The 16268-nt window shown below is 44.5% G+C and overlaps 2 protein-coding genes across 3 annotated transcripts in view; one reads left to right on the top strand and one right to left on the bottom strand.

The window, feature by feature from the left end:
- The first annotated feature begins 167 nt into the window (after positions 1 to 167).
- eef1a1b (eukaryotic translation elongation factor 1 alpha 1b) lies at positions 168 to 6580 on the top strand. Its single transcript, XM_048247259.1, has 8 exons — positions 168 to 319; positions 1172 to 1351; positions 1560 to 1739; positions 2060 to 2356; positions 3175 to 3325; positions 3871 to 4127; positions 4588 to 4822; positions 5746 to 6580. The coding sequence occupies exons 2-8, from the start codon at positions 1208 to 1210 to the stop codon at positions 5868 to 5870; spliced, it is 1389 nt and encodes a 462-aa protein (XP_048103216.1). The 5' UTR covers positions 168 to 319; positions 1172 to 1207; the 3' UTR covers positions 5871 to 6580.
- Positions 6581 to 7210: 630 nt separating this feature from the next.
- kcnq5b (potassium voltage-gated channel, KQT-like subfamily, member 5b) overlaps positions 7211 to 16268 on the bottom strand; it is a 160718-nt gene continuing 151660 nt past the window's right edge. The window contains exons 12-15 of one of the 2 annotated variants that reach the window (XM_048247236.1): positions 14770 to 14901; positions 13168 to 13278; positions 10792 to 10918; positions 7211 to 9885 (exon numbers count right to left, since the gene is read on the bottom strand). In XM_048247236.1, the coding sequence (XP_048103193.1) occupies positions 8623 to 9885; positions 10792 to 10918; positions 13168 to 13278; positions 14770 to 14901 (1633 nt within the window). In that variant the 3' untranslated portion in view covers positions 7211 to 8622. The remainder of the gene's footprint in view (positions 9886 to 10791; positions 10919 to 13167; positions 13279 to 14769; positions 14902 to 16268) is intronic. The other variant, XM_048247237.1, reaches the window with a different exon arrangement.

Raw genomic sequence — 16268 nt, 5'->3', positions numbered from 1 at the left:
TTAAATATATCTGAATATGAATGGATATTACACACAGACCAATGAAGGAATCATTCTCATTTTCCCATTTTCCATAAGCATCACATTTCTTTGGAGTGTCGACAGACGGCGATTATACGGTGATTACAAACTCTAGGCTGCCATCTGCTGGATGTAACATGAATAGCAGTTCCCTTTTTCTGTGTGGCGATGAGAGAGGTTCACAGCTCTTCGGTGACGACAACTGCACCCTCGCTACAGTAGCTGAGACAACGAAGCAGCGTCCCTGGGAAACAGACCGCCTCCACCGGCCGACCGACCTGCAGGGACTTTGTCCAAGGTGGGATATAGAAACGAATCGTGACCTTCAGACGAAGCTTTAACGCATATTATCAACGAAACCGTTTGTTTTTACACGAGTCATATCAATTAGCACCAATTAATTGCGCTCAAATGGTGGACATGCAGTTTTGTGACATTGCTGCGCAACATTTGAATACGGATGACAGAAACATGGCGCGGCGGCCGAAGGGATTTGCAGTCGGTCGGAAATTTTAATTCCCCGTGCGTGTTCTCTGTCTCATAATGGCGCGTTTTCGGGCCATCAAATGTATTATGGCAATGCGGATAGCCAAGTTGTAACCCAGAATGCGAGCTATCGATGCGAGGCCTGTGGTCCATTGACGAAATAATGGGAAGGCATCGTTTGCTCTGTTAACCAGACACTAGGCTACTGGCTACTTGCCAAATAGCGTTATACGTTCACGCGCCGGCATATATCTATGTAGGCCTATTGCGATTAGATTTGCATAAAGTGCCAAGTAACCGAATTAGACAAGCCTACTGCAATCAATGTCTTTGTGTACAAAACTTATTCGTTAATTCGTTAATGGAATAGTGAATTAATAGCCATTAGACTATTCTTTATTATGGTGGGTCATTGTATAGCAGAATATTCGCAGGTTCTTCTATTTTTTAATTGATGTCCATGACTTAGGCCTAATTATCTTGACCCCCTCAAGGACGTGCAGTAGCCTAGCTTATGTTTTAAATTCCGCCACATTCAAATTGCCACTGCCTGTAACCTAGGCTACATTAAATTTGCATACACTAACTGGTTGTAACCTCGGACAATTGGCTCATTCATTAGAAATGGCTGACATTAATAATTCATATTTTGTTCCTTGTTTAGATCCGATAGCAGCAGTGTGAGTCCCAGCAACTAAACATGGGTAAGGAAAAGCTTCACATTAACATTGTAGTCATTGGCCATGTGGACTCGGGCAAGTCTACTACCACCGGTCATCTCATCTACAAATGCGGAGGCATCGACAAGCGGACCATCGAGAAATTTGAGAAGGAGGCCGCCGAGGTAGGCTATGGTGATGTATTTCGTATCAGCCGACAGCAATGTCTTTACCTGCAGTATTATTCACCTTTCACGACATGTTTTAACACTGATCTTTTACAGTGATATGAAGTTTTTGTGTCGAAAAATACCATAGAACTTTTCATTATTGTTTTTGGTAAGTCTATCCTCTGGTAAGTAAGTAAACATGTGTTTTTCTGTCTCTTTCAAGATGGGGAAAGGCTCATTTAAGTATGCGTGGGTCCTGGATAAGTTAAAGGCGGAGAGGGAGCGTGGCATCACTATTGACATCTCCCTTTGGAAATTTGAGACTAGCAAATACTACGTCACCATCATCGATGCGCCTGGGCACAGGGACTTCATCAAGAACATGATCACTGGCACTTCTCAGGTTTGATGGCCATTAATAGCGCTACAGATCATAATGGGAGAAAAAAAACATATTTCTGTATGGACTGTTTAGGTTATGATGTGAATGTAGCCTACTAAGTATGGTTTATTATGCAATAGTCTGAAGCACATAAACTGAGCAGACCTTGGCTATAGAATATGGACATATATGATTAGAGAAAATATTTACACAATAGATTGTGCATATGCATAAACAACTAAATCAGTTGAGCAAATTAAAAAAGTATGCTAGTGAGTGGATTGAAAATAATATACTTGTATAATGTGGGCACGTTCTCATGTTCTCCATCCTGCATGCAGGCGGACTGTGCCGTGTTGATTGTGGCCGCCGGCGTGGGCGAGTTCGAGGCCGGCATCTCCAAGAACGGTCAGACCCGCGAGCACGCTCTGCTGGCCTACACACTGGGCGTCAAGCAGCTCATCGTGGGCATCAACAAGATGGACTCCACCGAGCCCAACTACAGCCAGAAGCGCTATGAGGAGATTGTTAAGGAGGTCAGCACCTACATCAAGAAGATCGGCTACAATCCGGACACGGTGGCCTTCGTGCCCATCTCTGGCTGGAACGGCGACAACATGCTGGAGCCCAGCCCCAACGTGAGTACTCCATCACAACACCTCACTATCACTACCAATGAGAATTAAACCTGGTCACTAGTTGTCCAATGAGCACGCTGGTCTGATCTTTTCAAAACCAATCAATGTTGGTGTCTAAAAGTTTATCGACAAATTGATTATTATTCTTGATGACTACACATCAATGACTATGATCCACTAGGTAGGTACCTAGTGTTATTTAGACTTATTAGACTTACAGCTACCCTTATTGGACAGGATATTAAGTATAAATTATTATTAGGACTGAAACATTAAGTTTGAAATTAAGTAACATTAAGTTTAAGAATTTCAGGTATTAGTGGGTATTATTGGGCAAACGTTTGGAATCGATCATATAATTGCCAGACAACATTGCTAAAAACTTATATATCAGCACTTTTGTTGTCACTCAGTGTTTCCCATACATTGACTTATTTGTGGCGGCCCACCACAATATCAACATTGACCACCACACAATGATTTTCCAGGTTGTACTAAATTGTGCTTAAATCTGGTTAGCATCATAACCAGCTGTGCTAATTTGTTAAAAACTGTTGCATTCAAGTTAATTCTGCAAACCAACCACCAGAAATGGAATTCAATTCTCTGGGAAACACTGTCACTTCTACCTTAGTCAGTGCCATATGCTAGTAGTACACCAGGACACGTTATTTATTTTCTTTTGGCCTAACAGTCCCCCTAAGCAAGCATATCCCCTAACTGAATGAATTAGCCACCATGTGTGCGTGGGAATAATCCCGCATTAAGCGCTGACAGCAGGTATCCCTGTCCGGTCTTGTTTCGTTCCCCTCCTGCAGATGACCTGGTTTAAGGGCTGGAAGATCACGCGCAAGGACGGCAACGCCTCCGGGACCACTCTCCTGGAGGCCCTGGACGCCATCCAGCCCCCATCACGGCCCACCGACAAAGCCCTCCGCCTGCCTCTGCAGGACGTCTACAAGATCGGAGGTAGGGTGGGGGTGGGGGGAGCAACGGGAGCGGATGAGTGGCAGCTCGTTGAGGTTCCGTCTGCAGACGGGCGTCTGTGGTGGCTATTCTTAGTTCACAGCAGAGGCGCGAGGATTAAGCTGTGGCTTGTGTGTGTTTTCTGTTCGTTCTCTTTTAAGATATGTAGCGGGAGATGGTTTTGATGTCTCCCTGAGCAGCTGTCATATTATTTTTAACTCTAGGACAAAAGTGAAAGAAATTATACTGTAGCCTATACTGTCTAAAAAAGCTAAAAGTTTTGAAAGACAAAGGGGGAGGGGATCCATAACAGCTGTGCAATGAGTTGCTGTTTATTTGCAAAAAAAACTTCACTGACAATGTGACTATTCTCAATTTGTTTCTCAGTGAGGAGTCACATACATGGCTTTGTAATAGATTATATCCAGTATGTAATGTACTCTAGTATGAATAGTAGAAGCATATCTTGTTTGTCTAAGGAAAGTAGCCAAAAATGTCTTGCTGTGTTAGTGCTTGGACCGACCTGCTCTTCCCGTTTTGTCCCTCAGGCATTGGAACCGTCCCTGTGGGTCGTGTGGAGACTGGCGTCCTGAAGCCTGGCATGGTGGTGACCTTTGCCCCTGTGAACGTGACCACCGAGGTAAAGTCGGTGGAGATGCACCATGAGGCCCTGTCCGAGGCCCTGCCCGGGGACAACGTGGGCTTCAACGTCAAGAACGTGTCGGTCAAGGACATCCGCCGCGGCAACGTGGCCGGGGACAGCAAGAACGACCCTCCACAAGAGGCCGCCAGCTTCACTGCCCAGGTGAGCAACACCTTTAGAATGACTTACCGGTAAGTACCTTTCAAAGGCTTTTGTAAACCTTTTAAGTTATATCGTTTTTCGTGAAGAACAGTCAGTCACAGCTTCCCTAAAATACAACAGAAGACGTACCGACTCAAACCCGACTCAAACTGTATATGTTCCAGATTTAACACACCTCTTCAGAGTTCTATTGAAAATGGGCTGCTGGCGTCTGTCTGTTTGTTTTGTTTCCTGAAACAGAGTTGCTGTGTTACACATATTCCAATTCAACTGTTCCCAAACAAGCCAGTTGTGAAAAACGCCCTTAATTACTCTAACATAGTTTTTGACAGACTCTCAGAGTCATGTTGTGAAAAAAACTTCTAAAAAAACTTCTAAAGTCCTTCTAAACTTCTAAAGTCCACACAAACATTAGGTCCCAGATGAGCCCTGACCCATTTGCGTGTTTCTACAAATCCAGGTGATCATCTTGAACCACCCCGGTCAGATCAGCGCTGGTTATGCTCCCGTCCTGGATTGTCACACTGCCCACATCGCCTGCAAGTTCGCAGAGCTCAAGGAGAAGATTGACCGCCGCTCAGGCAAAAAGCTGGAGGACAACCCCAAGAACCTGAAGTCTGGGGATGCCGCCATCGTGGACATGATCCCCGGCAAGCCCATGTGTGTGGAGAGCTTCTCCGAGTATCCTCCTCTGGGTAAGTTATTTGGCGTGAGCTCCTGGTTTAAAGAGGAAGTTAACTCATATGGAAAAAGAGTCTCTTCAAACACGTTCACTGTAACTCAGTAAAGTAATCTTACTGCTTATAGTTAAGCCATGTCAACAACTCTAAACAAGAACAATACACTGATAGTATGCAACAGCCAAAGCTACAAGATTACTTGACTGGTTTGAGTCCACATTACAGTTTTGACATGGCCTCAGTTCTTTGGGGACTACTGACGGTTTGCGTTTCAATGCATTTTGAATATCAATGAAACTCAAAATCTGGATATTTGTAAGATTGTCGATAATCTCTGGGTGTAAGTAATAGAAGCTGGATGGAGTGCTGACGATGACCGTACTTAACTTTGAGAATATGCCAGATAGACCTTGTTCATTTTTACAGACAGGCTGCACCAGGCATTGTAAATGAAACGTTCTGTTCACAGAGAGTATACAGCAACAATTGTGTTCAATATAATCGTGATAGCAGTGTGTAAATTGGAATTAGTCTTCTAAGAACTATATTTGTGCTCTGCCAACGGAACGTTTGAGTTGCACGCCTGGTGTAGCCCGGCGGTAGCCCATTGATTTAGTTTTTTCAGTGCTTATGAATGTGTTATAAGATCATCATGTAGGTCCCCATTACTAAGGTGTCCCTGAGGTTTCTAATAATACTAACATAATTACACTACATAATATATGTATATTATGTTGATATGTGCCTATATGTACATTGTTGTCTCTTTTGTACAGTATGTGTCTATATTACTATTTGTCTACTGAATGTAAACCACTACATTTCTATTTGTTGAATGTATAGTGTTAACACCTATGGAAGTCAGATTCCTTGTGTATGTACTGTAAGTATACTTGGCAAATAAAACTGATTCTGACATCGTCCCTTTCATTCCCCAGGGCGCTTTGCGGTGCGTGACATGCGCCAGACCGTGGCAGTCGGGGTCATCAAGGCCGTGGAGAAGAAAGCCGCGACCACCGGCAAAGTCACCAAGTCCGCCCAGAAGGCCCAGAAGAACAAATGAACGTTGTGCGTCGCCGCCCCGCCCTGCGTCACCAGCGGCAACACGAACGACAACGCCCAGCCGGCCCCTCCCCTCATCCATAAAGGCTGGTTAATTCCCACAATGCATCGCAAGAGTAGAAGAAGGAAAAAAAGAAACCCACATTACTCACACCTTAACTTGACCAAAACGTTAACTGCTCGGACAATGACCATCTTTAGGCGACACACTTGTTTCAATGTTTGAGTAGTTTAGTCTCGTAGTGTTGTTTGTGTAACATTGTTTCCAGTTCTTCATGCGTTTATTGTTCAAGAGTATATAAGCTATATGTAGTCTGTGACGAGGTCGGGTGGTCAACGTTGTCCTCTTTCTGGGGTCGACCACTGTTCAATCGTGACCCACTATATCCCCGATAGCACTTATTTTAATAGACGTTAAGTAGTCATAGTTTGAACATAACTTGCTGACTTGAATCTGGTCTTTTTTGGGTTTTATCCCGTTGAATGTTAAAAGCTTTTACTGTTTAAGCTGAATGCATGCTCTTTGTGCACTTTAAAAGAGAGAGAAAATACTGGAACAAACAAAGCTTAGCTCAATCTGACGTAGCACTTTCCACTCTTGAGTCTTTTGCACTAGCACTCGTGTACTTTAAATGGATATGGTTCTTTGTGCCCTGCAGTTCTCCTGTAGATTAATGACCTAACCATTCTATTAAAGATCTGATAATCTCACACGCTGTACTTCTCATTGTTCCTTGGCTAACTCAGCCTGGCTCCGCCTAACTAAAAGGTTAGCTACATGCTAAAGTCTGGATATGATCAAATAATTACAACACACAAAGGGACTCAATAAAAGTAACACAGACACGGAGGCAGACTATTTTTTATTTTATTTTTACACTTTTTAAATGTGTTATTCTTTTCAGTATGAGAAGAGTTCATTTGCATCTCTGTATTGTAACAGGCTGTATATCGCTAAAGAAACTTGGGACTTGAACACATTGGCAACAAAAAAAAAAATCATGGTGGTGATAGCAAAAGGAAACATTTTAAAGGCCCGTTTGCTTGCCGTGGCTTAATCCTGGATAGGGAAGAAAGGTGTTATTATACATCCTGAAACAGCTATCAAACACTGTTGGCTAAAGATGGGTGCATTGTGAGATTGTCTGTGTGTGAGATCGTCCCATTTTCAGCTGAGGAAGGTTGATGTTGAGGCTGAAAGAAAGGCACCATTTCTGTGCGTACAATATTATGTGCATATTTGCATGCCTCAACTTGTACTCGGAAGTTTACACAGTGCAGTTGCCACCAGCCGTGGATGTCCAGTCCAACTCATGGTTTGCGTTGACGTGCCATTGTACGGTTCATAGTTTCATTGTGATTGTGCGGTATTTAAATCGTACCTTTATCGTCAGAATAAGAGGGAAATGTGCGGGCTTGATACAGGATGTACTTAGTCGAGAGGAGTAAAATAAATCATAAAGAATAGTAACTTCTAGTGACATTAAAAATATGCAGTACAGTTATGTATTTTGTAATTAGTCTAAATAAGGTCTGATAAACTGGCTGGATTCTTTTATCTATCTACCTAGCTAAACATAGTTATCTTTTTATACCTTCAAAACAATCAGGGAGGGATGGGTTGTGCAGCAACCAGTCAAACTCTGCCATTTTGAAATCCCATGTTGTGCCAACTAGACCACACCACTCTCTGGGTTTTACTCAACTGGTGTTGCTCCACTTTAGCCGTAGAGTTAGTCGAGCTAAACGTTCTAAGGACACAAGTGTAAACAACAGTGTTCTCTAGTTGTCGGTTCTGCAACTGCATTTGAATCAAACATAAGGATGTCATCTTAGGTTATAATTTCTCCCTCATAGAAAGATCTCAGTCTTTTTAGAGTTTCGTTTTTTTTTTTTTTTTCAAGTTCATTAGTAACAAGCAGCATTTAACTTAACTACCATCACTAGATTTGTTAAACTACATCCGTATGTGTTTTGAGTGACATATGGTTTAAAAAGGGAGTTATATGTTTCGGTTATGTGGGGACAACATTCAGTTGACATTGAAAAGACAGGACATACCCAGGTGCAGAAGCTGACACCCCTGAAGTTGCTAAAATGTCTTCATCGTCTAAATACTTAGTTTGGTTATCAAAACTATACAATACAGTATTTAGCAGAGATGTCTCTCTCATCGTGTCCGGCACTTGTAAGTATAATGTAACGTGACCTTTCTTACATAAAATACAGTTAACGTGCAAATAAAGATGCCCCTATCCATGTAGACTGCAGTGATAGAGCTGCAGAGGTGATATCTTTCTGATGCATTGTGGTATGTTGACTTTTTTTGTATGAATGTCATGCTCTAGCTGAAAGGATCCATGCGGAGTGCATGCAGTGTTGAGGTCATGGCTTATGGTTTTGTCCAAAATGATGTTCTCTGATACATTGACATTTACTGTATCCTATAAAAAAGAAACCCTCCCACGTCCTCTACCCATGAGTGCATCAAATACATGTATAATTTCTTACAAAGAAACATGCAGTAGAATCAGGAGTAGAGGAACTCTTGTCCTTTCTTCAAAAAAGTAGTTAACATTTGTGAAACCAGAAAAAAAAAAAAAATACTTGGCTAACACATATCTTTTAAAAAAAACCTATGCCTCCCAAAACCTATCCCTGTTTTTTGTAAAAAAAAAAAAAAGACAAACGTAGAATAAAAACAAAGGTTTGTGTTCGCATGTGGCCGGCCTGCGCGTAGCGGTCTCGCGTGTTTATTTTAGCCGGACATGGGGCATGCTGAGGGACTCCTCGCTGCCGCGCCCAGCGTCTCCCCGACCTCTGGCCAGGCTGTGGCTGGAGCCGCGGGGATCCGTTGCGCTCGTTCTAAGCAGCTCGGAGGAGAAGGACGTGGCCTCTTCTGTCCCTGGGGACAGGAAGTCAAACGCCCCCCCGGGGGCTTCCAGGTCCTTATCGCTGATGAAAAGGTCCGTCTCCCCCCACCCTTCTCCTCCTCCTCCTCCTCCTCCTCCTCCTCCTCCTCCTCCACCACCACCACCTCCCCTCCCGCAGAGTGGTTCCCCCAGGCCCCTGCTCAAGTCATTGCTGCTCGAGGAGGAGGAGGTCGACGACAGACTGGGGTGGCCGTCCACGTCCGTCCCCGTCCCCAAGAGGTCCTGCACGGACAGGGACTTGCCCAGGCCTTGGTCCCCCGAGACGGGCCTCCTCTGGAGTGGCGCCAGGGGGTCCATCTCCAGGCTCATGTGCCTCCTCCAGGAGCCATCCTCCTTGGTGCTCAGCCGGCCCTTGGGGTGCTGGGGGTGCGGGGGGTGCTGGGGGTGCGGAGGGTGGTGGTGGTGGTGGTGCTGTGGGGGCGGGGGCCTGCCCAGCCCGGAGCCCAGCGCCTCCTCCCCTTCCTCGCGCACCCCCATCAGGAAGGGCGGCGAGAAGTCCCCCCCTCCGGAGACCCCGTCCCGCCGGGCGGCCCTGTGCGCGAGCAGCGGCGTGTGGGCGGCCGGTGGGGGCAGCGGAGGCGGCGCCCCCGGGAGATGCTGCTGCTGCTGCTGCATCAGGGTGTTGGGGATCCCGCCGACGCCGCCAACCAGCGAGGACGGGTGCGGAGGAGGCCGTCCCAGGCTGGAGAAGTGGCCCATCCCCGAGAAGCTGTTGGGGGTGAGCGGCATCGGGGGCGGGCTGGCCGCCGACACGCTGTCTGGGGTGGGCGGCTGCGGGCTGAAGGGCCCCGGGCTCGGGGAGGGGGCCGGCCCCGACGGAGAGGAGGAGCCCAGGTTGAGGTTGAGCTCGTTGGGGGCCAGGATGATGTGGAGGCCCCGGTGCAGGTTGGAGCTGGCCGAGCGCGGCACTTGGCCGGAGGTGGACGACAGGTCCCGGCTGAGGATGGAGCTGGGGTAGCCGGAGGTCGGCTCGAACTCGAATAAGGGCAGTGAGGACAAGGTGAGGGCCGAGGACGAGCCCTTGTGAAGCACCTGCCGGTAGATGTCCAGCAGAGAGTCCAGTTTGGATTCAATGGACTGGACCTACAGGGAGAGACAGTGACATTCAGTGAAATCCACATACTGAAATCCACAGTGCGCCACATACTCGACGCACCCGACCTGTAGCGCGACAATGTGACGTCACAGAAGCGCCGTAACCATTTATACTCGCGCGTCGTGGTCACGACACTAGTTGCAATATTCTCCTGAACAGAGGTGTCGCTGTTGTGAAAAGATTAACGCTAACTACGTTACACAGCAGAAGAAGCTGCATTAAGAAACACTAGAAGCAGAGAATGTAAACGGGCTCTGCTATTAGCTAGCCTCTGTGATGGTACTTCAGACTTTGGTTGCTACTATTCACAACTACCACCATCATTATCATCTAGTTTCCAAGGTGTGCGCACAGGTAGATAGATAGATAGATAGATAGATAGATAGATAGATAGATACAGTAGATAGATAGATACTTTAGTCATCCCGAGGGAAATTTTCATACTTTAAACAGTTTACTTAGCTGGCTAGCTAGCTAGCTAGCAGCTGGCTGAGTTTGTGTAATTTCCTGAAGTGGAAAGAGATTTTGTTCAGGCCTTAATAGATATCCTTTGTTTGAAAATAAATCGTTTCTATTCTTTCCTCTTAATTCCATGTGTTGCAACTCTCGCTGGTAACTTTCTTAACTTATCCAGCAAACTATTAAACTAATACAAATTCACGACTGTAACAAACACTGCAACTCTCGCTTGCCCTCGAACTAGTCCATCTTCCTGTTTCCGCTTTGTCGCTTCGGGCCTGAAAAAAAAAAATGAGTGGCGCGCTACCTCGCTTACCTGGCTAAAATCCTGGCGCGCCAGCAAGATCTACGTCATTTTGACGTCACGGTGTCGCGCTACCGGTCGGGTGTGTCGAGTATGTAGAACGCCTTACACACGCGGCCCAGTAACTGACCTGTCTCTCCACCTTACACACACGGCCCAGCATGCTGACGTCCTCCAGCAGGTCCCCGTCAGACAGCAGCTTCTCCCGAATTTTCTTGTCCAGCGGGATCTGTCCACGGCCCAGGATCTGGTCCACCCTGAGACAGAGAGCCATGGGGGAGAGCGTGTAAGGAGACGAGACGTGTGTGTGGTGTGTGTGTGTGTGTGTGTGTGTGTGTGTGTGTGTAGAAAAGAGAGAGGTAAGAAGACTGATTGATAGAGAGCAGCAGGACCCCAACTACTATTCAATCTACCAGAGAAGAAGAAGAAGAACCCACAACATTAAAATCAGAACGTTGAACACTAGCAGAAGGACACCTAGTATAAGGAAAAAGAGATTGAGTGTTAATAGATGGAAATGTGACCAGTTATGGACATTCATATCTGTCAGTACTGTGCAGGACATTGCTAATGAAAATGACAAAAAAAGAAAAGCATGCAGTTAGAGAAGGGGGGGTACTCCCAGTGTAGTTGAATCTGAAAAAGATCTCATCATTCCATCATGCACATCCATTTCATTCACAGTCTACAATTCTCGTCCCATTTATTTAGTCAAGATTGCTCCTCACGATCCTCTAGCTCAGTGGTTCTTAAACTTTTTGTCTGGCGACCCCCCCAAAAAAAACATGGGCCAAGTCTCGCGACCCCCATCTCTCTAACCAGCGGAATTTGGTTTTGAAATGTTGCGGAAGGACATTGGAAGCAGAGGATGAAAATGTCTTCTCTCATAGGTAGGCTATATCAACATCAAAGGCATTATGTCAGCGTTTGACTAAAAACCATTTCGCGACCTCTCCAATATTTTTATGACCCCCCAGTCCCAACCCCCAGTTTGAGAACCACTGCTCTAGCTGACCATTCAGTTGTTTGCACTAAACAAAATACTCCAGTGTTTGGACACAGCCCTGGCTCTGTAAACAGTAAACAAACGCAGTGGCTCGGCTCGAGACGTAAACAATGCCAGCCAGTCAACATGGCGCTTCAGGTGCACGGGAATGAGTGCCATTTGGTTGGGAGTTGACTGTAACTGAGACCCGAAATTGAGATTAACAACCTCTTTTGAAAAGAAAACTGAATTGCAGACTTTAACTTTCACACGCATCTCACTGCAGCAATAATATGTAGTGACTAGGGCTGTCAAAATGACTGATTAATTTCGATTAATTAATTTGAGAAAAAATAACTGATTAAAAAAAATAGTGCAGATTAATCGATTCCGTATGACCTTTGACCCCGAGCCGTTCTAGTCAGTAAAATTTAGACTGTAATATGAAGGAGAGAGAAGAAAACGTGCTGCTTGGATCATTGATTGGAACATTTACTTTTAAAAAACGGCCTGATGGTGTTGATAAAAAATAAAGTGTTGAAAATAAAGTCCTCTGCAATGTCTGCAGCAAGGATTTGCATATCACGGAGTTCATCAACTCTAGAACGCACATCAATGCAAAGAAATAAGTGTTGACATTGAGGGAGTTAATTTATTTTCATTGTGTCCCCTAGGTTATATCTGTGGCCTGAAATGCCTTGTATGTGAAAAAAAACTTCTTCCCTAAGCACTTTTGAATTTATTTCCTCAGCATATTAGGTCATATCATAGATTATTATGGTAATTATTTGAACAGTGAAACTAATAATAAAAGAGTCTTTGAACTTTAATGTCACTAATGCTGATTATTCAATGATTCATTTGAATTTAAATATTTAAAATACTTTCACAGCAAAAATTATATATGCGATTAATTTAGATTCATTAATCACAGAGTATGTAATTAATTAGATTATATTTTTTAATCGATTGACAGCCCTAGTAGTGACATGATGTTGCTGTTAACAATTGTTGCTAAGATAATTTTCAATTATAAATGCAAAGCTTTATTTTGTTATGTGATACCTTTTAGAAAAAAATAAATAATAATTGTGTTATGGAGAAGGAGATAATGATACTATTTTCTATTTCAAAACAAAACACTCGAACACTAATTAATCAACCAAAACAAAGCCAGATATAACTGCACTCAGTGCATTAGTGCTTCTGAACCAGCGACTGCGTAACACAGCTCAAAATATAATAAATATATATTTATTTTGGGAGCTATGTTTGTGAGCACAACCACTTGTTTGTTTTCTGCCAAACGGCAGATGAGATGTTAGGGAGTATGCATGATTACACACAGTCAGTGAGTAGTGTAAAAGGATGTTGGATATGTGTGTGTGTGTGTGTGTGTGTGTGTGTGTGTGTGTGTGTGTGTGTGTGTGTGTGTGTGTGTGTGTGTGTATGTGTGTGTGTGTGTGTGTGTGTGTGTGTGTGTGTGTGTATGTGTGTGTGTGTGTGTGTGTGTGTGCTGACCCATGCGGCGACTGCCTCCTGGCATGGCTGTAATAGAGAGGCAGTGAGGGAGAGGAAAAGGTCTTGGCTCTGCTGCTTAGGCCCTGCTGGGGGCCCACTATACAGTCCAGCCTGCAGGAGGGGAGACACGGGACACGCATCATACACACCTGTGCACACACACACACACACACACACACACACCTGTACACACACACACACACACCTGTACACACACACACACACACACACACACACACACACACCTGTACACACATACAGTACACACACACACACACCTGTACACACACACACACACACCTGTACACACACACACACACACACCTGTACACACATACAGTACACACACACACACACCTGTACACACACACACACACACACACACACACACACATATACCACATACTGTATGCCAACACATACCAATGTGTACACATATACACACATGCAAAACACACACACACACACACACACACACACACGAGTCACACATATATGCATGCCCTCACCCATACAGCATACACACATGTACTTCACCACAGCAGAAATCAGGCAAATGTAGACATATCCACCAGTTCACCTAAAAGGGACAGAATGCACATGGACAGGACATACACAACCTCCGAGGAGTTCTTCCAAGGATATCTCTCCTCAGCTGCAATAAATGGTATTAGTTACTGTTTCGGTGTGTGTCCTTCTGAGTTTGCGTTTCTGACTGTTTGTGTGTGTGTGTGTGTGTGTGTGTGTGTTTGTGTGTTTTTGATTTCGTACGAGTATGTGAGCAACCTCAACGCGCCAAGAGCCTGCAGACAAAACACCCACACAGCCAAACACTGTTATGTGAATGATGTTCTGTAATTAATGTTACAGAGAAGAAGAAGAGAGAGAAGAAGAAGAGAGAGAGCGAGAGAGAGAGAGAGAGACAGAGAGAGAGAGAGAGACAGAGAGAGCGAGCATCCTCACCTTGTTTGCAGGCTCTTGATTCGGCACAGCATGTCAAGGTGGCCAACAGAATATTGCTCAATGGCGCCCTTCGTCCATATGTAGTGTCTCCTTGAACTTCTTCTTGGCTACATGGAACTTCATGATCCTACACACACACACACACATGAACACGCACACACACACGAACACACACATATATGCATGCCTCACCCATACAGCATACACACATGTAATTTCACCACAGCAGAAATCAGGCAAATGTAGACATATCCACCAGTTCACCTAAAGGGACAGAATGCACATGGACAGGACATACACAACCTCCCGAGGAGTTCTTCCATGATATCTCTCCTCAGCTGCAATAAATGGTATTAGTTACTGTTTCTCGTGTGTGTCCTTCTGAGTTTGGCGCTTCCTGACTGTTTGTGTGTGTGTGTGTGTGTGTGTGTATTTGTGTTTTTGATTGCAACAGTATGTGAGCAACCCTCAACGCTACCAAGAGCCTGCAGATAAAACACACCCACAGCCAAACACTGTTATGTGAATGATGTTCTGTAATTAATGTTACAGAGAAGAAGAAGAGAGAGAAGAAGAAGAGAGAGAGAGAGAGAGAGAGACAGAGAGAGAGAGAGAGACAGAGAGAGCGAGCATCCTCACCTTGTTTGCAGGCTCTTGATTCGGCACAGCATGTCAAGGTGGCCAGCAGAATATTGCTCAATGACGTCCTTCACGTCATAAGGACGCAGTGTCTCCTTGAACTTCTTCTTGGCTACATGGAACTTCATGATCCTACACACACACACACACACACACACACACACACACACATACAACACATAACACACACAAGTATGTATTAGTGAGAACGTACAGTACATAAGTCACCTTCTCACAGTGTTATGGGCATAACTGTATATGTACAGTATACACTGGGGTATTACTAATTACTTCATTAGTGCATACCACTGTGAATGGGCTAATTTATAAGTACCATAATGGAAGTAGTATGTTATAGTTGATTGATAAAATGATAATCATGAAATATTCACGTGACCAAAAATAAATAAGCAAACTAACAACAAAAATGGCAAGGTGAAAAAAAATGGGCATATAAAACTATTTGTAGCTAACCTAATTAAGAATGACACTCTGTATCCTATGGATTTTCATGTTACAAATGCACCACTGTAGCCAAATAGCCTACCTGCTGGGTCTTTGAATTAGAATGTATTTAATTAACATTGATTGACCTCACAAATGTTCAGTAGTGCACTCTAGTACCTATTTATTTCTGTGGTACACAGAGTGAATTTTTTTTTGGGATGGGATGGGAGAGCATTATGCATATATTTATTTATTCATGAAATATGTCCAGTCTGTGCTGTGTGGGTTTTGTGAGAGCATAAAAATCATAATTTTGCTAAATATCTGCAAATCTGTTACTTGATGTTGCTGCGTGGCTTGGGGTTGTTTGTATACTGGCTATGAGTGACTCACTTAAGAGACTGATGTAGCTTCTAAATTTGGCAGACTGGACGGGATGGAGCCAGATTAGCAGAAGGCTGCAGTACACTATAGGCGCCAGTTGGGGGAGTACATCAACAGAAAATGCCAGGGATTTGTTTGGTTTGTTTTAGGGGTTATATGGAGGTTCGAATCCATCTTTTTCTCCATAAAACGAGAACAACGGAAAGACAAAATAGTGCGATCAATTTACACACAAAACATTTTCATACCAAATCAAATTACTTATATTTTTCAGAGCAAAATGCTCTGTGTCTTTTGGGTCAACTTAGCTCCCTGAGAAAATAATGAAGTGTAATTTTAGAATCTCAATCTCTCTTTCTCTCTCTCTCTCTCTCTCTCTCTCTCTCACACACACACACACAACCATGCAGCATGCCCACACACACACACACACACACACACCACCACCACACACCATCTTGCTCCCTATTACCACTGCCATACACTACAAACCCCAAACTCACCTTGATCTTGTGTGCAGCTTGTGTGAGTGTGTGCATGCTGCATGTGCGTGACTAGCAGAACAGACTGCAACTCAATCCTGTGCTTATACTGGGTTTAAGGCCTGTGGTTTGACTGATAGGGCAGCAGTGGAAAACAGTCCAAGCTCCCGCGGCTTCGTGGAGACC

Source organism: Alosa alosa, chromosome 7 (genome assembly GCF_017589495.1).
Source record: "Alosa alosa isolate M-15738 ecotype Scorff River chromosome 7, AALO_Geno_1.1, whole genome shotgun sequence".
NCBI classification, from domain to species: domain Eukaryota; kingdom Metazoa; phylum Chordata; class Actinopteri; order Clupeiformes; family Clupeidae; genus Alosa; species Alosa alosa.
The sequence above is the reverse complement of the archived record's forward strand: the minus strand, read 5'-3'. Positions and strand labels throughout refer to the sequence as shown.